At 56.5% G+C, this 23,981-nt stretch overlaps 1 protein-coding gene across 1 annotated transcript; it reads left to right on the top strand.

Moving 5' to 3' along the window:
- Positions 1 to 2,623: 2,623 nt before the first annotated feature.
- HADHA (hydroxyacyl-CoA dehydrogenase trifunctional multienzyme complex subunit alpha) lies at positions 2,624 to 23,691 on the top strand. The gene is made up of 19 exons (XM_027701830.1): positions 2,624 to 2,740; positions 2,857 to 2,927; positions 4,575 to 4,708; positions 5,814 to 5,952; positions 6,927 to 7,046; positions 7,132 to 7,234; positions 11,127 to 11,249; positions 11,848 to 11,966; positions 12,740 to 12,796; positions 14,954 to 15,063; positions 15,341 to 15,475; positions 16,011 to 16,182; positions 16,849 to 16,935; positions 18,874 to 19,014; positions 20,109 to 20,177; positions 20,447 to 20,642; positions 21,012 to 21,126; positions 21,959 to 22,104; positions 23,164 to 23,691. Exons 3-19 carry the CDS (start codon positions 4,620 to 4,622, stop codon positions 23,307 to 23,309), a joined length of 2,067 nt encoding a protein of 688 aa, XP_027557631.1. The 5' UTR covers positions 2,624 to 2,740; positions 2,857 to 2,927; positions 4,575 to 4,619; the 3' UTR covers positions 23,310 to 23,691.
- Positions 23,692 to 23,981: the final 290 nt, after the last annotated feature.

The raw sequence follows: 23,981 nt of genomic DNA, 5'->3' as shown, positions 1-23,981 counted from the left end.
TTTCAGAGGTGAAGGATGTCTCCCACAAATATCCTGGGCTTTGAAATAAACCACTGTCAGGCTAAAGAAACCTCACTCAAATTCAGGAGCTGTTCCTCTGCTGACAGGACATTTCCCAAAAGAGTTTAGGTTCAAATGGAGTGAGATTTGTCCAGTTGTTCCCTTGAATTAATTTTTTTTTCTGCTTCACATCTTCTGTTTTGCTAGAACTGAAAGGCAAACGGGAATTCAAGGTTTTCATGGGTGGAATCTGTTTGGAAACTGATATCAAAAAGGAAAGCCATGGGAAGAGAATAAAACTTAGAGAATCCCAGCCTGGTTTGGGTTGGGAGGGACCTTAAAGCTCATCTCATTCCACCCCCCTGCCACGGGCAGGGACAGGTTCCACTGGACCAGGTTGCTCCAGGGATTGAGTGAGTGGCTTCAGGGAGGTAGTTCAGCCCTGGCTTTCTTTTTAAAGAGGCCACGTGGCTGTTACTGGGTTAAAATACTGCTGTTAAAAGTGCGTCGTGTCCTGCTGAGCAGCATCTCTCAGCTGAGAAACTGTTGTCAGGCCACGCTTGGTTTTGTGGGAATTAAATGTTGGTGCTTGTTTTCCAGCCTGCAGAAGGTTTAGGGAAATTAACGTTGGAGGCAGCAATCGCAGGGTGGGTATTAAATACTCCCCAGTGGCTTTGGAGTGGAAATCAGCTCCCTCTTTGTTTATAAAATGCCCTGTGGGCACATGACACTCACACACAGCACCCCAGACCTGTCTGCCGGGACAGCCTGACGCTGAATTTCCATCCCCACGGCATCACACCGCGTATCCCGGGCTCTGGAATGAGAGCAAAGGTCAGTCCCCACTGCCAGCACCCCAGACAAGGTGGAAAGGAGGCCAAAGTGCAGCAGGGCCCCGGCCCTGAGCCCGTGTCACGGGGCTTTGGAGGGGGCAGCACCTGTTGGGATGAGGTTTGCAGTTCATTCTCCCTGCACCGGATTTTTCTCCCTTCCTGCCGCTGGGAATGGGAATGTTCTGTTCCTAAAAGTTTTATCAGTGTTGAGCAGAACCCTGCCCTGGCTGTCTGGCTGTGTGCCAGCCTCTGGATGAGTGTGTGTGGGGGCTTTGGAAGTGACCCTTTTGCTGGATTGCAGGCTGAAAGCAGCTTTGGCAGGGGTTCAACCTGGATCTACACTCAGGGATCCTCGGGGTGAAGTGCGAGGTCGCTGGGGTGGGACTGGGGTTCATTCATGTGCTGAGAGATCCTCAGGCCAAGCACAGTTCCTGAGCAGAGAGAGGAGATTTATGAGCCAGCAGCCTGTGGGCAGAACTTGTCCATCCCGTGCTCCGAGTGCTCCAAGGGCTCTGGAACAGGACACCTTTGGGTGCTCCTGGGTGTGGATCAGCTACAAGGCCCTATGAGTCTCACACCACTGCCTGACAAGTTTGTGGAGCAAATCCTCCTGGAAACTGTGCTGAGGCACATGGAAATAAGGAGGTAATTGGGACTTCACTGAGGGCAAATCATGCCTGACACATTTAGTGTCCTGCGACAGGGTGACGGTGTTGGGGGATGAGGGAGGAGGGACTGAGCCGGGCACCAGGGCTTGGGCAAAGCATTCCCAGTGTCCCACACAACATCCTTGTCCCTAAACTGGGGAGGCAGGGGTTTGAAGGGTGGATAACTGGATGGATGAGGAACAGGCTGGATGGTCACACTCAGAGCTGAGGTCAACAACTTGGTGTCCAAGTGGACATCAGTGACCAGGAGCATTCCCTCAGGGGTTGGGATTGGGACCAGCATCTTTGTCAAGGACGTGGACGGTGGGATCCAGTGCAGCCTCAGTGAGGTGCTGCCCCTGGGCCGGGGCAATCCCAGGCACAAAACAAGCTGGGCAGAGAATGGATTTAGGGCAGCCCTGCAGAGAAGGACTTGGGGATGCTGATGAGTGAGAGGCTGGGGAAGAAATTCCTGGCTGGGAGGGTGGGGAGGCCCTGGCACAGGTTGCCCAGAGAAGCTGTGGCTGCCCCTGGATCCCTGGAAGTGTCCAAGGCCAGGTTGGACAGGGCTTGGAGCAACCTGGGCTAGTGGAAAGTGTCCCTGCCCACGGCAGGGGGTGGCACTGGATGATCTCTAAGGTCCCTTCCCACCCAGCCCAACCTGGGATTCTGGTTATTTTGGTGATAGGTGGAGGCAGGAATGAATATTCTGTTGGCTTTTTGTGACCTGCCAGTTGTACCCCCTGAGATCTGTGAGGTAATTCTTGCCCTGGCACCGTGTGCTGGCACCAGAGTGTGTTTTTACAGAAGTACCCCAGGAGGGCTGTGTGTGCTCTGCAGGGAGTTTAATGTGCTTGAAACTCCCCAAAGTGCAGGAAGAGCCCTGGTCTGGCACGTGAAGAAGTGCTGGAACGAGCATCCTAAAGGCAAAACTCCCCTGTGCCACCTGCTCCTTCTCCTGTCAGTTCTTTGGGAAGAAGCCTTTGATTTTTTCCTGCTCTTGTCCTGACTTTACTGGAAGCTGCAGCGTGGGATCTGTGCTGGGAACGTCACTGCAGTGGCGTGGGATCTGCTGGGCTGGCTCTGGCACAGGTCAGGCCGTGAGGGAAGGGACTGGCCCACGCTCAGGGTTTTCCAGGTGCTGCCCAGGGGAGCTGGGAGAGAGTTAAGCTCAGACTGCTGAGGATTCCTTTAACATCTGCAGCATCTCTTCCTTAGGTTACGCCTGCCGGAACATCTCCGCCTCCGCCGCCCTGCAGGGTGAGTGTGCAGCTTCTCATTTTATTCCTAATAAAATTTAATTCCTAAAAAAACCTTCATTTGATTCCTAAAACCCCCTGAGCACGAGCTGATGCCACGTTTGTGTTTGTCTGCAGCCAGGACCCACGTGAGCTGTGACATCAAAGGGGACGTTGCCGTCGTGCGTTTCAACACACCCAATTCCAAGGTACTGAAAATCCCCACTCCGGGCTGAGAACTTTCCCAACCTGCAGCCTGACAAAGCTGGGAGCAAAGGAGAAACAGGAAAGGGAGGTTTTGGGTGTTTGGTGAGACATCTGGAGATGCCTCGTGGAATTCTTTGTGTGTGCCAAGCTGACTTATCTCCATCCCAGGCACAAGGTCTTAGGAAGTTCTAAATCTTAAAAAAATCTTTAAAAAATCTAAATCTTATTAAGCTCTAGGATTCAAGGCAGTTAAAAAGTGTGTCCATACTTCAGTAATTTGAAATCCATAAAGGCTTTTGATTCTCTTATCATGAACACGATATAAATAGAACTAATTTTCTTTTTTTTAGGTCAGTACAGCTGCAGTTGCTTTTAGGTGTTGGAGGGCAGGAACCTCTGTAAATGGCATTTAAGGAGTCCGTCTAAAAATGCACGTTGGAGTCCTGTAAACCAGCAATGAATTTCAGATGTCATCTCACAGATGGAAATGCTCTGTTATGAAGCAGCTGTAGAGCTTTTGATAAGAAAGTGGTTTTTAAAGCTAAACAGCTGAGCTGCTCTGGTATTACACAAGAGATAAAGATTTAACTGCTCCTGCTATGAAAGATCTTGTATTAATTGTAGCAGGCTTGAACTTCTTTTTTTAATATACACTTTCCTTCTGAGGAGCAACAACATTGCCAGCTTTGAAACATCGTGTTTTATGAGAGGATTTTGGTGGGGTGTGTGAAGAACCCAGGCTGGGTTTGCTCTGCTGGTTGCAACCTTTCAGTGAGGCTGGGGAGATGCTCAGCCTGGTCTGCTGGGAGGTGTCTCTGCTCTCTGCAGGGTGTTGGATGAGATGACCCTTAAAGGTCCCACCCAACCCATTCTGTGATTTGATGATTATATAGAAAAAAACAAAAAAAAAAGAGTTTATGAGCTCATAAAATCAGCGTTTGAGGTCACAAACCCACTGTTGGGGAGCTTAAGAAGGAACTTCCTAATCAAAGATGTTCAGCATGGGCTGGACTGACCCACAGCAGAGCTGGGCTCCCTCTGAGCTCCCTGCTGAGGGGGCTTTGCTCCTCACCTCTTTGAGCTCCTGTTTGAGCTCACCTGTTTGACAAAGTTGCAGTGCACTGTGAAGGTTTCAGACTTAATATTTATATTTGTTTTATAGCAAAATTAAAATATTGTTGTAATAATAACTAACAGTTATGAAATAAACTCCAGAGAGAGAGTACACGCTCTACCTTTGGCAAATAGACAGAAGCAGAATGATTTAATTCAGATTTTGAATTTTTGATATTTATAAGTTTGCCTTGTCTCATGACAACACCTTAATATCTTTGTTTGAGTCATTTGAATACTTTTATAGATTTCATAAGATTTAGTGAAGATAACACATACTTTCCCCTTTATAAACTGTTTAGACTATCCATGATAGTCTAAATCTAGACTAAATCTAAATCTAGACTAAATCTAAATCTAGAATCAACATTCACCAGCTCCAGGAATGAAAACCTTTGCTCATGTGTAGATTGTTTTAGTTATCTATTTTTTACTGGAACGAGATTTAATCAACAGCTTTGAGAATAAAGGTATTTTAGTCATACCCCAAGTTAACCTCAAAAACAAAATTAAATCACCTGTTTGCTTCCCCCCAGGTGAACACCCTGTCCCGGCAGCTGAACACGGAGTTCACGGAGGTCATGAACGAGATCTGGGCCAACGAGGCCGTGAGGAGCGCCGTGCTCATCTCCTCCAAGCCGGGCTGCTTCATTGCTGGGGCAGATCTCAAGTAAGCACAGGGGTGGAGGGGGCTGAGGGAGCTCTCCCTGAATCCCAGCAGCCAGCAGTTTGTCCCTGACATCCCCCTGGGGTGAGGCAGAGGCTAGGAGGAGGTGCTCACATGGAGTGAAACCTGGACAAGGAGGGACGTGGAGAGTCGTTCAACCCCCTTTGGGCTGTGACACTTGGTCACTCCTTCCTCCTCATGCCCCATCCAAGGAACCCCATCCTGGCTCCGGGGTGGGCACTGTCCTTCCCTGTGGGACACATTTACATGCAGGACTCGTTCTGGCTGGGTTGGAGTGCCTGGGCAGCTCTCCAGCCTGGCCCCTCTGCTGGGCAGGGTTTGGAGCTCTGCCCTGTGCTCAGCAGCCTCCCAGGCTCCCTGGGCAGCTTTTCCAGGGTGTGGGGGCATCCTGTGGGTGCCCACTGGGACTTGGAATGCTGTTGGCTCCTGGCACTGACCCTGGGCAGGGCAGAACAGTTGCTCAAAGACGTTAAAAGCCAGAAAACTCTGAGGAAAGAAGGTGAATTACCAATAGACCCCCCCCAAACCTCGTTCCCTTTTTGGCTGCCCTTGTCCCTGTGCAGGTGGGAAGGAGGGGGTAGGTAGAGCTGGTGAGCAGAGCAGAGGCCAGGCTGTGGTTAAGAGGTGCCTGCTGGCCCCAGCACTTCCAGCCTCCCAGATTGCTCCTGCCTGGCAAACGTTGCTGGTCTCCAGGAGGATAATTGGCACGGGGAGTCTCTAATTGATGGAGTGTGGCATCAGAGCACCGGCCATCTGCTGCTCTAAAAAGTGATCCTGGGCTCTCCCCTTCCTGGCAAGCGCTTCGAGGCTTCCTCTGACCCTTCCTCCCCTCCCAGAGGCTTTCAGAGCCCTGGCAGAGGGATCCCATTCAGTGCCACAGGCACAGCCCTTGGCAGTGGGCAGGACCTTACCCTGCTGGGCTTAGCCTCCCTGTGCTGTCTGATCCAAAACTGGGGCCTAAATAGCTCTTACCTGCCTGTCAGGCACTGGAAGTTGTGGGAAAAGAGGCCCAGAGTGGCCGAGGCCCCCCCATTTTCCTGCTGTTGCTCAGTGCCTGTCCCGTTCTGATCCCTCTCTCCTCCCCCAGCATGCTCGAGGCCTGCAAGACCGCTCAGGAAGTGACTCAGCTCTCTCAGGACGGACAGAAGATGCTGGAAAAAATTGAGCATTCTCCAAAGCCTGTCGTTGCTGCCATCAGTGGCAGCTGCCTGGGAGGAGGCCTGGAGGTACTGGGCAGTCCTGGCTCTCCTGGCAGGAGTGGGAGCTGGCAGTGCAGTTCTGTGACTATCCAGGGGATCCCCGGCAGGAGCAGTGCTGAGAGAGGGCTGTGGGGCCTCAGGAGGGCTCGTTGCTTCATGCAAATGAGTCTGTGGCAAGGGAATGGCTTGGCTGTGCCTCGGGGCTCTGCTGCTGCTGTGGAGAGAGAACAAATCAAATATAAACCTGTGTGGGCCAGGCTGGTGTTGGGATGAGAGTCCCGGGGAAAACCGGCTGTTCCCAGCAGGCGTCGGATCTGCATCAGTGCTGCTGGCAGAGCCCAGGCTGGACATTGCTGCTGTTCAGATGGAGTGAGTCCTGTATCCCAGCAACTCCCATTCCCCACAAGGTTGTTGTGAGAGGGATGAGTGTGGGGGGCCCGGCCAGGCTCCTCCCTTGCCTGCACACCCCATTCCTGCCCGCCCCTTCAGCTGGATCCAGTGTTTGCCTGGGAATCTCCACCTAGGGTTTCTGTAAATTGAAGGACTGTGGGGACTCCTGGAGCAGAGTGGTTGGTTACTAAAGCAGAATAACCTTGGGATGGAGTCTCCCTGGTTTGTATGGATTTCTCAAGCAGTTGTAGCTTTCTGCACACACTGGGGTGACACATCTGGATTTATCCAGGGATAAACCAGGAATCATGGCTGATCAGTAGATGGGACCATGCTGTCAGTGTAGTGAATTAATGAAGCCCTTGATGGTCTAGGTGAGATTTAAAACCAGCATGGCTCAGTTTGGTGGTTTTGTGCTCATCTCCTACCTGTTTGCTGTTGTATCCCAGAAGGAGCCATCAGTGAGCACGGGGGGAAATTGGGCAGTTGGATTAGGGAATTGGGGTCAGGAAGGAGGCTGAGGCAGGGTGCAGGAGAGAGCTGTGTGATGGATGCCCAGTCCTCTGTGGTCTTCCCCAGGGAAACCTTTCCTCGTCTCTCCCTTTTCAAAGGTCGCCATCGCCTGTCACTACAGAGTGGCAACAAAGGACAAGAAAACAGTCTTGGCCACTCCTGAGGTGCTGCTGGGCCTGCTGCCCGGAGCAGGGGGCACTCAGAGGCTGCCAAAGATGGTGAGTGAGAGAGAAAAGCTTTACTCCACAGCCCCCTGTGCGCGTGGCCTGCTCCCACTCTGCCATCCCCTTCCTGCCCTTGCAGGTGGGACTCCCCGCTGCCTTCGACATGATGCTGACCGGGAGGAACATCCGCGCCGACAGAGCCAAGAAGATGGGGCTGGTGGACCAGGTGGTGGAACCCCTAGGTCAGACACGGGGATGCCTCTGGCTTTTCTGGGTGTGCTGCCTTGCCAGGGGAGCTCTGCCCTCGCCAAACGGGGGGGAGAAGTGGATGGGGGCAGAGCACAGGGGCTGCACGGGGATCCCTGGTCCCCCCTTGGGAGCATGGGGGACCTGGAGATGTCAGGCTGCTGCTGCAGCCCAGGGAGCAGGGAGAGGAACAGGGAGAGGTCAGCAGGGAGGGCAGGCTGCTGGCTGTCTTGCTTAAGCTAATTGTGCAGATAAGGGCCCACATTCCTCGTTTATCACGGCAGAGGACAGATTGCAGCCCCTAATGGAGGGACAATGGATGAGGGATGTCTGCCTTTCTGCAGCCTGCAGATGGTAATCTGGGAGGAGATCTGGAGAAGGCAGCCCCCAGTGGCCCAGGCCTCTGAGCTGCCAGCTGGCTGTCAGCTGGACTGAGGAATTCCTTGCAAACTGCAGGATTCCAGGTGCTGAGCAGGCTGGTGAACAATTCTGCTGTTCCTTCACTAGGGCAGCTTTCTTGGCAGGTGACTAAATGGGGGAGTCTCTGAGGACTAAACCCTGCAGAGCCTCCTGTGAAAGGTGTGAGCAGCTCTAGCCAGGAGCTGGAATGAAAGCCACTGCTCCAGCTGGGGCTGCCCTGGAGCTGCAGGGTGCCTGAGGGGGAAGAAAGTAAATGGAAAGAAAAGGTGCTGTTGCCTTCCCTGAGCAGTGCCAGGGAAGCCCTCGGGTGTGGTCTGTCCCACGAGCCAGAGCTCAGCTGGATCACGGAATCCAGAGTGACCTGGGTAAGGCTCATCCCATTCCACCCCCTGCCATGGGCAGGGACACCTTTCACTGGCCCAGGTTGCTCCAAGCCCTGTCCAGCCTGGCCTTGGACCCTCCCAGGGATCCAGGGCAACCTGTGCCAGGTCCTCCCCACACTCACAGCCAAGAATCCCTTCCCAATCTCCCATCTCTCCCTGCCCTCTGGCAGTGGGAAGCCATTCCCTGTGTCCTGTCCCTCCATGCCTTGTCCCCAGTCCCTTTCCAGCTCTCCTGGAGCCCCTTTAGGCTCTGCAAGGGGCTCCAAGGTCTCCCTGGATCCTTCTCTTCCCCAGCTGAGCACCCCCAGCTCTCCCAGCCTGGCTCCAGAGCAGAGGGGCTCCAGCCCTGGCAGCATCTGCGGGGCCTCCTCTGGACTCTCTCCAGCAGCTCCACGTCCTTGTGCTGCTGTTGCCCAGGGCTGGAGGCAGCTCTGCAGGGGGGTCTGAGCTGAGGGGGCAGAGGGGCAGATCCCTCCTGCCCTGCTGCCCACCATCCCTGTGGGATCAGCCCAGGATACACAGACATCCTTTGCTGTATTCGTGCTCATAAAACAGATTCATGGTTCTGAGGCTGGAGTTAAAATTGCCTGGATGAACCTTCCCACTTTATACCTGCTTAGATGTGAATTGGCTTTTAAGAGCCAGCAAATGTGGCTTTTTATACCCACAATTACCCTGTCTTGCTGGAAGGGAAAGTGAGCTTTCTGAGGAGCTGTTGGGAATCCTGGCTCAGCCCACGTTAAGCACACAGGAGGAACACAAAAATACAAATTGCATGCAGACATTGGAGGCATTTCTTGTTCATCCAGAGAGCAGCCAGTGCCAGGAGGTTCCTGCTGAGGGCTCCTGTTCTCTCTGTGCCTGGGGGAAAGCAGCTTTACCTGGGGTGCTGCTTTAGCTGATTATAGAAAGCTTTGAAGGAGGCAGACAACATCAATCAGGAGGCAGTTCCATGGGGTGCAGCCAGTTCTCCTTCAGCAGGGAACTCTGCAGCATTCCCTGGATCCCATCCTGGCTTGTGCCATTTATAAAGGAGCCAGGTGGGAATGGAGAGCTTGGAGCTCCTGGGCTGGGACACAACAACATACTGGGAGGTGATTGCAGGTAAAGTAAACCCCTGTGTGGGATCAGCTGCCTTCTCTGAACTCCCAAATGCTCTCAGATTTCCAGTAAATTCCCTGGAATCCACTGGGCATTGCTGAAATGTGGATTGTGCAGCAGCTCCGGGCTGTGTTTTCTGTGCCGCCTGTAAGATGAAATGTGTTGTTTTGTTTGGCCTGTTCTGCCCTGGGCTGGCTCTGACATTCTGCCAGGGCAGGAGACTTCCCCCAGGGCAGGAGACTTCCCCTGGGAGCTTTCCTGAGCTCTCACAGCGCTTCTGCTGCTTCCTTTGCTTCTTGCTGAGAGACCTCCCAGCAGGAGCAGCTTCTGGGGTCTGCTGGATGCACGTGCAAGTTGTTCTGCAAAGAGAGGGGAGATCTGGAGAGAGAGAGGAGGCCCCGGAGATGCTGCCAGGGCTGGAGCCCCTCTGCTCTGGAGCCAGGCTGGGAGAGCTGGGGGTGCTCAGCTGGAGAAGAGAAGGATCCAGGGAGACCTTGGAGCCCCTTCCAGAGCCTAAAGGGGCTCCAGGAGAGCTGGAGAGGGACTGGGGACAAGGCATGGAGGGACAGGACACAGGGAATGGCTTCCCACTGCCAGAGGGTGGGATATTAGGAAGGGATTCCTGGCTGGGAAGGTGGTGAGGGGCTGGGCTGGAATTCCCAGAGAAGCTGCATCTGTCCCTGGATCCCTGGAAGTGTCCCAGGCCAGTTTGGACGAGGCTTGGAGCAACCTGGGCTGGTGGAAGGTGTCCCTGACCATGGAACAAGACAGTCATGAAGGTCCCTTCCCACCCAAACCATTCTGGGCTTCCATGATCAAAACCTGAAATTTGAAGACCTCAGCTTTTTGTTGAGGGGAAGAGTAGTGGGACATAAAAGAGGAAGGGGGTTTGTTTTGCCTTTTTTTCCCATTTTCCTTTTGTTTTTCCCCACCTCCTGTGTCTGGGGGGGGTTTCCTTGGCTCTGAGGACTCTGTGCAGCACCTGGGCGTGTTCAGAGCTGTTTATGTGAGGGTGAATGAGGTTGCCCAGCTGCAGGATACAGGGTTGTCACCTCACCAGGTTTGTTCAGCGAGTTCAGGGGCGGCCCAAGGCTGCACATTTGCCTGCAGGGTCTTCTTGGTGGCCCTGTGCAGCCTCCCTGGGCACTGCTGACTCCGTGTTTGCCTCTGGCAGCTCCTCACAGCTGCCTGTTCAGCCCTGTGCTGGATCCTGCCCTGGTGATACAACTGTCTGGAAATGAGGAGGATTCCTGCGCTTGGGAATTGTGCAACCCACCCTCAGAGGTTGCTAAAGCTGGTTTGGTAGTGACTTGCCTCGTTGTGGGAGAGCTTTAAGTCAGGCCAGGAGTTCCTGCTGTGTGTTGCAGCAGCTAAAGCAGACGAGAGATTTCCTGCACCCGAGTTCAAAGGTTGGGGTTTGTTGGACGTTGGCTCCCGTCCAGGTAATTTTCAGGGACACAGCACTTCCTAAATGCTGCCTAGCTGTTGGTACAGCATTTGTGCCACAGAAGAAAGGAGAGGGGAGGCAGAACCCCCCCAGTTCCCCTGGGATACCGGGTGCCTGCAGTTATGCCAAGTAAAAGGTTTGAGGAGCAAAGGGTGCAAGTGGCACGAAGATGCTCAGGAGCTGAAACGGGTCCAAAGAGGTCATGGAACCTCCGTCCTTGGAGGTGTTCAGAGACTGGCAGAAGGTGTTCCTGAGCAACCTGGTCTAATTCCAGAGCTGGATGTGCCTTTGAACTCGGCCCTGCTCCAGCTGGGAGCTGACATTCCAGCATTTCTGATTATTGTAATAAATCCCTTGGGGCCTTCACATAGTCCCTGCTGAGCCTTCCCACCCTTGCTCATAACCAAGAAAGGTCCAACAGGAGGGGGGAGTGGGGTGGCAGCAGTTCAAAGGCCCGTGGTGTTGCTGTCTGGTCCTGGCTTCTCCTCATCCCCATCCCTCAGGGATAACTCCTGCTGTGTCCTCTGTGCTTCCCAGGCCCGGGTGTGAAGACTCCGGAGGCACGGACGATGGAGTACCTGGAGGAGGTGGCCATTGGCTTTGCCAGGGGCCTGGCCAACAAGACTGTGTCTGCCAAAAGGTCCAGGGGGCTGATGCAGAGTAAGTGTGTGGGCAGCAGGGCCAAATCCCAGGGGACTGTGGTGAATCCAGCTCGGCTTCTCTGGGCTCTCCTCACGCTCCTGCTTATTTCCGTTTCCAAAACAAGGTGGTTTCATGTTGGAATCGCCTCTTGAGCTGGGTGGGTTGGTAGGGAAAACATTGCTCTGCAGAGTTGGGCTGTGGCAGAGCTGAACTTGGTGGCTCCTGAGGTTGCTGGAAGGGAGCCAGGCCTCAGGGAGAGGAGAAGCAGCTGCCTCCAGGGGACTCTGCATCTTCAGAGCTTCGGTGGCAAGTTCTGTGCCAGGCTCGTGTAGTCAGGTGGGAAGAGGCCTGTGGGTCTGCTCCTCGTTAGCAGAGCCCAGAAATGGGGACATCCCTAGGGGAGTCCTGCTCCCCAGGGCTCAGCCTGTCACCACTGTGTGGGGAGGATGAGCCTCGCCCATGGGACAGGCCGTGGAGAGCAGCCCCTGCTTTCAGGGGCACGTTTCCACTGCAGGTTTGCAGCATTCCCCTTTGTAGTGCTTGGCTTTGCAGTGAACCCTGAAGGGCTGGCTGTGCACGGGGCCCTGTGCTGACACTGCTCTGTCCCTCCTTGCAGAGCTCACAGACTATGCCATGGCCCTGCCCTTCGTCAGGCAGCAGGTTTACAAGACGGTGGAGAGCAAAGTCCAGAAGCAAACCAAAGGGCTCTACCCCGCTCCCCTGAAGATCATCGAGGTAACACAGCGAGGTGGGAGGACCCACAGGGCAGGGGGAGCTTTGGGATAACGTGGCACAGGCAGAGGGAAGGTGGTTCCTTCCCCTCAGTCCACCCAACACACTGATCAGTCCTGAGGAGTGCTGGCTGTGTGCTGTGCTGAGCAGGGGTGGCAGAATTCAGAGGCACTGCCCAAAATGTGATCACCAGTTTATGTGGGACCGGTCCCAGTGAGGGGGGTAGAGCAGGAATCCCAGTAAAGGGGAGTCTTAGCTGGAATGTTTTGTCCATGAAACTTTCAGCTGCAGTTTTTCCAGGTTTCCTGTGCAGTCTCTAAAGAGTTCAGGGAGCCTGTTTGAAGCCAGAAAAATAGAAATTGTTATAATGTTCATAACACTGACCACACAGTACTTTAAAAGTTAATCCTCTGGGTCACACAAGCATTGTGGTACTTACAGGCACACTCCAGGGTTGAATCCTTGTTTTAAGGTGACTTTTCACTATTAAAGTTGTTGCCAAGACTTCTCTAAAACCCGTGAATGACTCTGAGAGCAGTGACATGACAGGAGCACAGGGATGGCTCCAGAGGAACCTGATGGAAAACTCCTCACCTGTCCTGTGCTGGGAGGACAGGGTGACCCCCAGCTCTGCCTTGAGCAGCAGGGATGGGACCCAGGGAGTCTGAAATGGGCCTGGAATATTGGGGAGGGGTCACGGGGACAGCAGGTGACCCTGCTCAGGTGTAGGTGTTTGCAGGCAGGACTGAGCTGTGTCTCTGTTGCTCCTGGCCCAGGTTGTGAAGACGGGTCTGGATCAGGGCCGTGACGCCGGATACCTCCTGGAGTCCCAGGTGAGGAGATGGGGAGTCCTGGCAGGAATCAGTTCACTCTGTGCCTGTTTAACCACACACAGGGGGCTCCTCACAGCCTGCTCCAAGTGCTACCTGGCTCCCTGCCCCTCCCTGTGGCACTGGGGCTGGGACAGAGGCCTGTCTGCAGCCACAGGACTGTGTGTCAGGAGTCTGGGACACCACTTTGGGCCTTTTCTCCCTCCTCTCTGTGTTAGCTTTGGGTGGGGAACAACCAGGACACCCCAGCTTTGGCACAGCAGCACGTGGGTTCTCTGTGTGTAACTAAAGGTCTGGAGGGTCTGGCACGTGAGGAGAGGCTGGGAGAGCTGGGAATGGAGAAGAGAAAGCTGGGAGAGCTGGGAATGAAAAAGAGAAAGCTGGGAGAGCTGGGAATGGAGAAGAGAAGCTGGGAGAGGTGGGACTGGAGAAGGTTGTGCGCGTTTATTGCGCACACACAGTTTTTGATCCCTCCCTTTCTCCGCCCTTGTCTCTGCCTTAAAAACCCACCTGCCCCACATTAGTTTTTCCTCGCTGGTCCCAGTTTTGCTGCAATTGTGCTCAAATGTGTGACTTCTGGGGCCGAAGGGGTGACTCTGGCTGTACCCAGTGTCACTGGTGGGTTACCTTGATGGTTCTGCAAGACCTGAGCCCCCCACAGAGCCACGTTTTCACCTGATTATCTCAGCATTTGGGTCATGTCTTGTGTCCCTGCCCCTTAAATGCCACTGAACTCCATCCATCTCCCACTTCCCTGCCGTGCTTTGTAGCTCCTTTTGTTCCCCGTGGTGCCAAGGGCTGCTCTGAGCTGGAGCTGGAGCTCCCTCCCTACCTCACCCGTGCCCTCTCAGCTGAGCCCCGTCCGTGCTGGTTGTTCATTCCACCCACATTTGGTCTGGTGCTGAACAAAAGCCTGGGGATACTCTGTTCCTTACAGCAGAGAATGGATGTTTCTTTCCCGAGAACAGCAGCAGGATGGAGATCTTCCCAGAACCTCTGAGGAATAATAAGTGTCAGTGTCGTGTCTTTTTTTTACTACCTCCCTCTGTCCCCCGGGACAGGAGTTGCAGATTCTCTTCCAGGCTTTGTTTTGGATGTTTTAACAAGGCTCTGACTCGCAGGGCAGTGGTGAAGGAAGGTGCAGCCTGCTCCAGGCTGCATTCCCTGCTTTTCCATGGCTAACTTGGCTCGGGCAACATTCAATTCTGTGTCTCCCTGTGCTGTCTTTTGTCTTGCTGAGAAACTTTCATGCTGAGTGCTGGGAGGTTTTGCAGGATTAGATTTTGTGTCCTCTCTGTGATCGTGCAGAATCAGCAGATCAGCTGCTGCTGTCACAGAGAATTGACCTGTTTGTGAGGATTTTTCCTGAAGCCTGAGGACAGGGCTCTTCCACCTGGATCCCTGGGGGCAGTGATCCCAGCTAGTGCAGGATGCACATGGGGAGGAAGGGTCCCATGTCAGGGAAATCCAACCCTGCCACTGAGGAAGCAGGATTGTGGAATTGCAGAATGATTTGGGTGGGAAGAGACCTTAAATCTCATCCCATTCCACCCCCTGCCATGGGCAGGGACACCTCTCACTAGCCCAGGTTGCTCTAAGCCCTGTCCAACCTGGCCTGGGACACTTCCAGGGATCCAGGGGCAGCCACAGCTTCTCTGGGCAACCTGTGCCAGGTCCTCCCCACCCTCCCAGCCAAGAATTCCTTCCCAATCTCCCATCTCTCCCTGCCCTCTGGCAGTGGGCAGCCATTCCCTGTGTCCTCTCCCTCCATGCCTTGTCCCCAGTCCCTCTCCAGCTCTCCTGGAGCCCCTTTAGGCTCTGCAAGGGGCTCCAAGGTCTCCCTGGATCCTTCCCTTCCCCAGCTGAGCACCCCCAGCTCTCCCAGCCTGGCTCCAGAGCAGAGGGGCTCCAGCCCTGGCAGCATCTGCGGGGCCTCCTCTGGACTCTCTCCAGCAGCTCCACATCCTTGTGGTGCTGAGGAGAAGGTGGTGGGTGGTGGGGCAGGGTGGACAGTGCTTGGCCCAGAAGGTGCCTCTCCCCAGAGGTCACCTGTGCCCCTGTCCCATTGCTGAGCAGGTCGCTCACCTGGCCAGTCACATTTTGATGTGCTGGCAGTGAGGCAGCTGTTAACTCCCAGCTTCCCCCTTCCCTTTCTTCCAGAACTTTGGCCAACTTGCACTGACCAAGGAATCCAAGGCGCTGATGGGGCTCTACCACGGGCAGGTGCACTGCAAGAAGAACAAGTTCGGGGCACCTCAGCGAGAGGTCAAGTAAGTGCCAGTGTGGGGCGCCTGAAGGAGCAGTTCCAGGCTCTGGGAAGTGACTGGCCTGGAGTCCTGGAGAGCTGTGTAGCAGAGCAGAGAATTCCAGCCTCCGGGAGGCTGATCCACTGCGGTTCAGAGGCTTCACCTGTGGGTGAAACCTCTTGCGTGGCCTCTGTGAAAGTGGTGCCTGGGCGGGTGGGATCTGTGTGAGGGTGACAGGAACGATGGATATTCAGCCATTTCCAGCTCTGAACGTGTGTCCCCTTGTTCCTTCCCCGTGCAGGACCCTGGCTGTGCTGGGAGCAGGGCTCATGGGGGCCGGCATCGCCCAGGTCTCCGTGGATAAGGGCATGAAGACCATTCTGAAGGACACGACACAGAAGGGCCTGGACAGGGGCCAGCAGCAGGTCTACAAGGGGTATGTGAGTCCAGAGGGATTTGCTCGGGGTGGGGTAGGGCTGCCTTTAGTCACAACATTACTCTGCTGTCAGGAGCTCCTGACACGTCTGTTCTGCTGGAAGGAACCGTCTGATGTCACAGGAAAGCTTTATCTTCAGGTTGTCCCGTGCTGTGTGCTGGGATATGGCTGCAGAACAGGCCCAGTGCAGCCAGCCTTAGGAAGGTAGAGCCCTAACAGGGGGTTGCTTTTGCTTTTAGATTTAGCAGTAACTTCTAGAGCCAAGGCCCATGTCAGGGGGGGCATCCCAGCTCAGAGCTCTGGAGAGCTGGATTTCCTTCCCTGCCCTCCTGGCTCAGCAGCAGCAGTGCTCAGCTCTGGGGTGTCAGCTCTGACCCTCAGCTGAGCTGGGTGAGCAGGGCTCTCCTGCTTCCACGTGGAAAGAGAGGCTTGGAGCTGGAGTTTGGGGTGCCAGCTCTGGGAGGCAGGGCAGGAGGGGTGCCCCTGGTGCTGTGGTGCACCCCCAGCAGCTGTGACAGAGCTGTCCCCTCCCCAGGCTCAACGGCAAGGTCAAGAAGAAGAGCCTGACATCGTTTGAGAGGGACTCCATCCTCAGCAACCTGCTGGGCCAGCTGGACTACAAGGGCTTTGAGAAGGCAGACATGGTCATCGAGGCCGTGTTCGAGGACATCAACGTCAAGCACAAAGTGCTGAAGGAGGTGGAGGCCGTGAGTATCGGCCCTGAGCTCCTGCTGCACGTGGCCCCTGGGGGCTGAGGGGTCCTGGGCTGTGCTGCTGGGTCTGTCCCGTCCCCTTTGTGCTGCAGTTTGGTTCTTGGCCACAATCAGCTATGTCAGGACGTGGGTGGGCATCAAGGGCAGCTTTTCTGTTCACTAAGGATAATTCTTGCTCAATAAGGAGTTTTTAGCTGAATGGGGCAGTTCTGACGTTCCCTGACTCCTGGGAGCTGCTTCAGAAGCTGAGGACATTTGTCTGAGGACACTGATAGGATAGTGATGTCCTTGGGTATCTCCACACCTCGCAGTCCTTCTCCTGCTGTCCCTGCCCTGCTGCCACTGCTCTGCTCTGTTCAAGGGGGGGAAAAAAGTTGTATGGCAAAGGGGCTGGTGTGGGCCCCTCCTGCAGTGTCTCGTGGGGTTGCTGTGGTCTGGCAGAAACATGGGAGCTCTGGGGCTGATTCTGCACCCCTGGGGAGGGTTCAGGGGAGGTCAGGGCTGGCTGAATTAAGCTGCTGCTGTAGAACTAGTTTCTAATGAGAAAACCCAGCGTGCCCTGTTTGCCAGGGCTCCCAGGGGCTGGTGCTGCTCTCCCAGGGCTCTGGATCCCCCCCCTCTGGAGCCTGAGCCCTGACAGTGCCTCCCACCCCTCCACAGGTGATCCCTCCTCACTGTATCTTCGCCAGCAACACCTCAGCCCTGCCCATCAGCCAGATTGCTGCTGCCAGCAAGAGGCCTGAGAAGGTGAGTCCCCAGGGCCACGTGCCCTGCACAGAGCCCTCCCCTGTCCCTGGGGAGGTGGCTTTGCTTTGGGGACCTCCTGCTGCCTCCTCGGGACGTGACACAGCTCGTCCTCCTCCTCCAGTGCCCCCAGAGCTCCTGGTCTTCGGGCAGGTGGGAGGGGGGTCAGGGCACACTCACCCCAGGGGTGATGTTGGTGAGGCAGGACAGTGCACGTGGGGGCAGAGGGGCTGTGGAAGGGGGGACCTGGGTGGGGGGTCGGGCTCTGCTCCCAGGGAACAAGGGACAGGAGGAGAGGGAACGGCCTCAGGCTGTGCCAGGGGAGGCTCAGGTTGGACATCAGGAGGAATTTCCTGCTGGAAAGGGTGGTCAGGCCCTGGCAGGGGCTGCCCAGGGAGGTTTGGAGTGCCCATCCCTGGAGGTGTCCCAGGAAGGCCTGGCCGTGGCACTCAGTGCTCTGGGCTGGGGGACAAGGTGGGGATGGGGCACAGGGTGGGATCCACAGGCTGAGAGGGCTTTTCCAACCTCAGTGAGTCTGTGCCTTGGGCTGAGAGAATTCCAGCCAAGAGGACTTCAGTCATTTTAATAAACTTAGTAGACATAGGAGGGACTTGCCATAATGGGGAAATGTCTTCTCCTTCCTGGAGAAGCAAAAAGTCAGTGGCTGGAAGCTGAACTCAGAGGTGCTGAGGCTGAAGCCGTGGTCAGCCCTGGGATCAGCTCCTGAGGGGGTGGGGAGGGTTTCTCTCAAACTCCAAATGATTCATGTGAACAGGGTGCCAGGAGCAAGGTAGCAGAGGTTTGGAGCACAGGACAACTTCATCCCTTTGCTTGAAGTCCAAAGAGCACATAAAGTATCTGCATCCTCCCCCCTTAGCCCAGGTGAGCGCAGCTGAGCAGGAGCACTGGTTCCTACATCCCTGAGGCAGGAGTGCAGGACCCTGCCAGGGGTACCTGGGGTACCTGTGAGCTGTCAGAGGTTCCTGTCACCCTCCTGAACCTCCTCCTAGTTTGCTGTCAAACCTTTGTTTCATCAGAAATGCCAACTGAGTCTCGTTTGTTCGTCCTTGCAGACAACATCCTCTTGCTGTAGAAATTGCCTGTGCAACGGCCCTTTATGTGGAAACTCATAGGAAGTCAGTTAATTAATGAGTGCATTTTCTTTAATTAGTGTTGCAGTTTGCAGCTCTGCAAGGTGCCCCTGGCTTTACACAGCCCTCGGGGCCAAGGGCAGCTGCCAGGAGGCACGAAGGTGACCCGCTGATGGCACGGTCACATTCCCAAAGTGAGGCACACAGCCAGATAATCTGCACCTACCTGCTGCTCCCGGGGGGAGGCTGCACTTCCCTCTCTAATTAGTGTCTGGATAGGGGCCATCCCATCCCTAAATTCACTCCATCACCAGAAGCATTCATGGCAGGACATGGGGGCTGTGCTCGAGGTCCCTGAGTGCTGCTCCAGTCCGAGCCCAGCAGCAGCAGCAGCTGGATGGGGCTGCCCTGCCAGCTCAGGATCCCTGTGCCCTGCCACCTCAGGATCCCTGTGCCCTGCCAGCTCAGGATCCCTGTACCCTGCCAGCTCAGGATCCCTGTGCCCTGCAGGTCACACTGTGCCCGTCCTTTGCTTGGGGACAGGCTCAGCTGGGACTCACAGACAGCATTTGCTGCCAGACTGTAAAGTACAAAGAGAGCTGGGCAGCTCTTGGTGCTGTGAAGATTACACCTGGATCCTCAGACAGGATTGTGCCTCAGGCATGTGCTGTGTCCTTGGAAAAGCAAGAAGAGAAGGGAGTTGGGGAGCATTCCTGCCACAGAGGGATGGAGTGGAGTGTGGTGGGGGGCCCTGCAGCCCGTGCTGGCCTTCCCTCTGCGCTTGACTTGCCCAGCAGATTCTTCTGGGAGCCAAAATCCACGTTAACCCCGAGCTCTTCCCCCTGCCCAGGTCATTGGGATGCACTACTTCTCCCCGGTGGACAAGATGCAGCTGCTGGAAATCATCACCACGGACAAAACCTCCCAGGACACGGCAGCTTCCGCCGTCGCTGTCGGCCTCAAACAGGGCAAAGTCGTCATCGTGGTGAAGGTGAGGGGACAGGGCACGAAACAGGAGCTGGGCCAATAAACACAAGGGCCTATGCTCTGGCAGGAGGGTGAAACGTGGCTCTGGACACGCTGGCAACAGCTGCTCCTGCTGGGAAAGTGAAAAGGGAGGTCAGAAGGGGGCAGGTGCCCACATGATCCTCACGTGTCCTGGGGAGCAGCCGTGGAAGGCCACAGGGCACTGCTGACAGTCCTGCCCCACACAGGGGCTGCCCTGGCATCCCACACGTCTGGATGTGTCTGCACAGGGCTGTCAGCACCCCAGGTCCCAGCAGGCTGCAGGGACAGAGGGCAGTGAGCAGCAACCCTCCTCTTCCTGAGTTAAATCTTGGGTGGGAGGGGTGGGAATACAGGCACAGAGGATTTAGATGGGATACTGGGGAAGGAATTCTTCCCTGTGAGGGTGGGGAGGTGCTGGCAGCTGGCAGAGAAGCTGTGTCTGCCCCTGGATCCCTGGAAGTGTCCCAGGCCAGGTTGGACAGGGCTTGGATCAATCTGGACTAATGGAAGGTGTCCCTGTCTTTTCCCTCGTGCCTGAGGTTGCAGCAGTGCTGAGCAGGTCATTCCTGCACTGCCAGGAGAACTGGCTTGTCAAGAGGTGCTCTGGGCATCTCTGAAGGCCAGTGGGGATACAAGTGCTGCTTCCCTGAGCCTCATCCCCACCCCAGCTGCCTCCCTGAAGGGCAGTTTGCAGCTCCTCTGTTACTTCCTGGCTTTGTGGGGAGCATCAGAGGTGAAACAACTGGTTTTTGCTGGTTTCCCTTGTGCTGAGCACCCTTTCCCTCATCAGCCTGTTGGGCTTGCTGAAGCAGCAGCCTGCCTGGGACCTCCAGGCACTAGTTCAAATAAAAGCACTGTGATGGGAACTTCCAGGGAGTAAGTTCGTGGAAGTGTTCAAACACTGCTGAACCCTGCAGGGAAAAAATACCCTCTTCTAGCAGTCAGTAACATAATGTTAGAAATGTTGGGGTGTCTGAACTGCAGCCTGGGCTGTGAAACACAGCTCTGGTGCTGCCAGGAGGCCATGCTCCTGCAGCTGGGACTCACCTGGCTCCCTGCTGTGCTCCTCTTCCCTAGGATGGGCCTGGATTCTACACCACCAGGTGCCTGGGGCCGATGCTGTCGGAGGTGGTCCGAGTCCTCCAGGTGAGTGTCCCGTGGCTCCTGAGCATCCACCAAAGTCATAGAAACTCTGCTTCTTCCTTGGCCAGAGCTGGGTGTGGGCAGGAGGGGAGGTGGGTGACCAGCCCTGGGGCTCATGGTTGTCCCCAGCTTGCCCCTGGCTCCTGTCCCAGTCCCACAGCCAGTGGGGCTGCTCGCAGTGCGTGGCCTCAGAGGGTTGAGAGCTCTCTGCCCCACACTGGGTGTCCAGGACCTCACCCCGACATCCCATCGCTTCCCCTTCTGTCCTGCAGGAAGGCATCGACCCCAAGAAGGTGGATGCCATCTCCACAGCCTTCGGGTTCCCGGTGGGAGCAGCCACGCTGATCGACGAGGTGGGCGTGGACGTGGCCACGCACGTGGCCGAGGACCTGGGCAAGGCCTTCGGGGAGCGCTTCGGGGGAGGCAGCATCGACCTCTTCAAGCTCATGGTGCAGAAGGGCTTCTTAGGTGAGGGGCTGAGCTGTTTCCACCTGAAGGGTTTCCCCCCCTTTGCCCCAGGGAAAGCACCGGCGTCCGTCAGCCTCTCCTGCCTCAGGAGAACAGCCCTGGGAGTGGGTCAGGAGTCCCTCCCACCCACAGAAACGGTGGTATTTGTCTTCTGGACCTAGAGAAGGCATTAGGGCCTGGCACAGTGGCAGCATCTTGCCAAGGGGTCGGGTGGAGGTGGGTCCCTTCCCTCTGGGGTGCAGGGTGCTGGAGGATGTGCCGTGGGAGCAGGAAGCGGAGCTGCTGCAGGGAGATCAGAGGCGAAGGTGTCAGGAGGGGAACAACGGGACACATGGCAGGATGTGACTCGGCTCCTTTCATCCCCGGCAGGTCGCAAGGCAGGGAAAGGCTTTTATGTTTACCAGGAGGGAGTGAAGAACAGGAGTGTGAATTCCGGCATGGATGAGATCTTGGCACAGTTCAAGGTGCCGGCGAATCCTGACGTGTGAGTACTGGGAGAGACTGGGGGGGGTGGATCAGAGCCTGCCCAGCTCCTGGTGCCTCTGAGCAGCAGCACGAGGGGCATTGGGAAGGCCACAATGCTCCAAGGGCTGGAGCCCCTCTGCTCTGGAGCCAGGCTGGGAGAGCTGGGGGTGCTCAGCTGGGGAAGAGAAGGATCCAGGGAGACCTTGGAGCCCCTTCCAGGGCCTAAAGGGGCTCCAGGAGAGCGGGAGAGGGACTTGGGGACAAGGGATGGATGGACAGGATAAGGGGGAATGGCTTCCCACTGCCAGAGGGCAGGGAGAGATGGGAGATTGGGAATTAATTCTTGGCTGTGAGGGTGGAGAGGCCCTGGCAGAGGTTGCCCAGAGAAGCTGTGTCTGCCCCTGGATCCCTGGAAGTGTCCCGGGCCAGGTTGGATGGGGCTTGGAGCAACCTGGGCTGGTGGGAGGTGTCCCTGCCCATGGCAGGGGGTGGCACTGGATGATCTTTAAGGTCCCTTCCCACCCAAACCAGTCTGGCATCCCATGACATTCCCCAACACGGAGCCTGATCAAGCCTTTGCCTTTATTCCAAATCCATCTCCACACAATCCTGAGTGATGTGCTCCAGGGGGCCCTGCCTGATCAGGGGGCTTGGACCAGACAAGCTCCAGTGGTCCCTCCCACCCTGAACCATTCCGTGTTTCTGACGTGCCCGCTTCAGGACACATCCCAGCACTTATTCCTGCTCCTCACGAGGACAGGGACGCTCCCAGGGAGACCATTTTCCCCCTGTGCCAGCCTGGGGTGCTCTGCTGCCCCCCTGGCCAGCCCTGACGGGCTCTGTCCCCGCAGCTGCTCGGACGAGGACATCCAGCTGCGCCTGGTGACGCGCTTCGTGAACGAGGCGGCCCTGTGCCTGCAGGAGGGAATCCTCAGCAACCCCATCGAGGGAGACATCGGCGCCGTCTTCGGCCTGGGCTTCCCGCCCTGCCTGGGAGGTGAGTGCCATGGGCTGGGCTCCACAGCTTCACCCTTTGTGGCAGGGTTTGAGCTGCAGCCTTAAGGAAACGGCCTCAAGTTGTTTAGGTTGGATATGAAGGGAAATGTCTTCCTGGAAATGGTTGTCCAGCCCTGGCACGGGTTGCCCGGGGCAGTGGTGGAGTCCCCGTCCCTGGAGGGATTTAAAAGCCCCGTGGATGTGGCACTTGGGGACGTGGGTCAGTGGTGGCCTTGGATGGACTCGGTGTCTTAGAAGGCTTTTCCAACCTAAATAATTCTTTGACTCTGTCTCCTGCCACTGCCACTTGCCTCCAGCTTGTGTTGGGGCCCAAGGACCCACCTTTACCCGCTGCCCTCACTGATACAGCAGAGCTGGTAACCTCAGCTGTGCTTTTCCAGCCAAGGGACTTGCTGGGCCCAGCCAGGACCACGGACAGAGTTCCCTGGGAGCCAGCTGTGACCTGGCTGGGTGGCCGTGGCTGTGGCCTGGGCCATGGATGAGGCACGAGCTGGGGGTTGGCTCACAGCTGGAGGCCACCACGGGCTCTTGGGCACGAGGTGCTGCTTCTGCCACAGGCCTGGTGCTTTCCCTCCTTGAGCCAAGCTCAGGCTGTGGGAGCAACCCCAAGGGACTTCCTACAAGGGCAGGGAGTGGCAGGACAAGGGGGAATGGGTTCAGACTTTCAGAGGGGAAGGTTAGATGGGATGTATGGAAGGGATTCCTGGCTGTGAGGGTGGAGAGGCCCTGGCACAGGTTGCCCAGAGCAGCTGTGGCTGCCCCTGGATCCCTGGAAGTGTCCAAGGCCAGGCTGGACAGGTTAAGTGGAAGGTGTCCCTGGCCACGGCAAGGGGTTGGAATGAGAGGAGCTTCGAGGTCCCTTTCCAGAACCATCCCATGACTCTGTGATTATCCACATCCCAGCTTGTGGGGTCAGCCCCTGCCCAGCGCCGGTGGGCAGCGAGCGGGGCCCTGGCTTACCCTGACAAGAGACTTGGGGGTCTGTCACCCCCTCGGTGCCAGTCCCCCCCGTGCCAGCGCCGTGTCCCTGTGCCCGCAGGTCCCTTCAGGTTCGCCGACTCCTATGGAGCCCGGCAGCTGGTGGACAAGCTGCGCAAGTACGAGGCCGTCTACGGCAGCCAGTTCACGCCGTGCCAGCTGCTGCTGGACCACGCCAACAGCCCCAGCAAGAAATTCCACCAGTGAGAGACCCAGTGACAGCGCCCACAGCTCCCCCCGGGGCCGCCCCGGCGCTCCCGGCACCCCATTGTCCGTAGGTTAATCTCCAAAGCCCCGGGGAGGGAGGAAGGAAGGGGAGGAAGGGAGGGGGGCACCGGGCTGCCTCATGGCTTGTAGTCATTTCAAGTGCCTTAATCAGCCACTGTGTGTTGGGCACCTCCGTCCCGTGCCAGCCTGGGCCAGCCTCTCCCTGCCGGAGAGGGGATTTCTGCTGCCTTCGCCTCCACGCTGCGGCCTCCAGAGCTCCCAGTCTGGCCAGTAGCATCCATCCAGCACGTGGCTGGAGCCGAGGCCTTGCCTTTCCATAAACATCTACCAAAATAAAGCCCCGTCTCCTGGGTTTGGACTCTGTGCCTCCTTCTCCTCCCGTGTCCCCGGGCAGCGCCGAGGGAGAAGAGTCGGGAATAAAACATCCAGGCAACGCCCTGGGATCCCCTCCCATGGAAGGGGCTGCAGGGTTCACAGAGGGGCTGTCGGAGGGGCAGGTTGGCAGCAGAGCAGGGTGGCAGCTCTGTCACCTCTGCTGTCACTCAGGAACCTCTGGCTCCGTCTGGCCCCGAGCGCTGCCCGATCCCGGCAGATGGACCCGCCTGTAATTGCAGATCAGGCAGCCAAAGGCCAGAAGGGTCCCCCGTGGGG

This window comes from Neopelma chrysocephalum, unplaced genomic scaffold (genome assembly GCF_003984885.1).
Source record: "Neopelma chrysocephalum unplaced genomic scaffold, ASM398488v2 Primary Assembly neopelma1_169, whole genome shotgun sequence".
Classification (NCBI taxonomy): domain Eukaryota; kingdom Metazoa; phylum Chordata; class Aves; order Passeriformes; family Pipridae; genus Neopelma; species Neopelma chrysocephalum.
This window is presented reverse-complemented; position numbering and strand designations above follow the sequence as displayed.

Bases quoted from the DNA above. Each gene is read 5' to 3' on its own strand.
- HADHA (XM_027701830.1), top strand. From the start codon at position 4,620: ATGAACGAGATCTGGGCCAACGAGGCCGTGAGGAGCGCCGTGCTCATC. The intron at 7,047-7,131 runs GTGAGTGAGAGA...CTGCCCTTGCAG, and splicing joins CTCAGAGGCTGCCAAAGATG to GTGGGACTCCCCGCTGCCTT. The intron at 11,250-11,847 runs GTAAGTGTGTGG...CCCTCCTTGCAG, and splicing joins GTCCAGGGGGCTGATGCAGA to AGCTCACAGACTATGCCATG.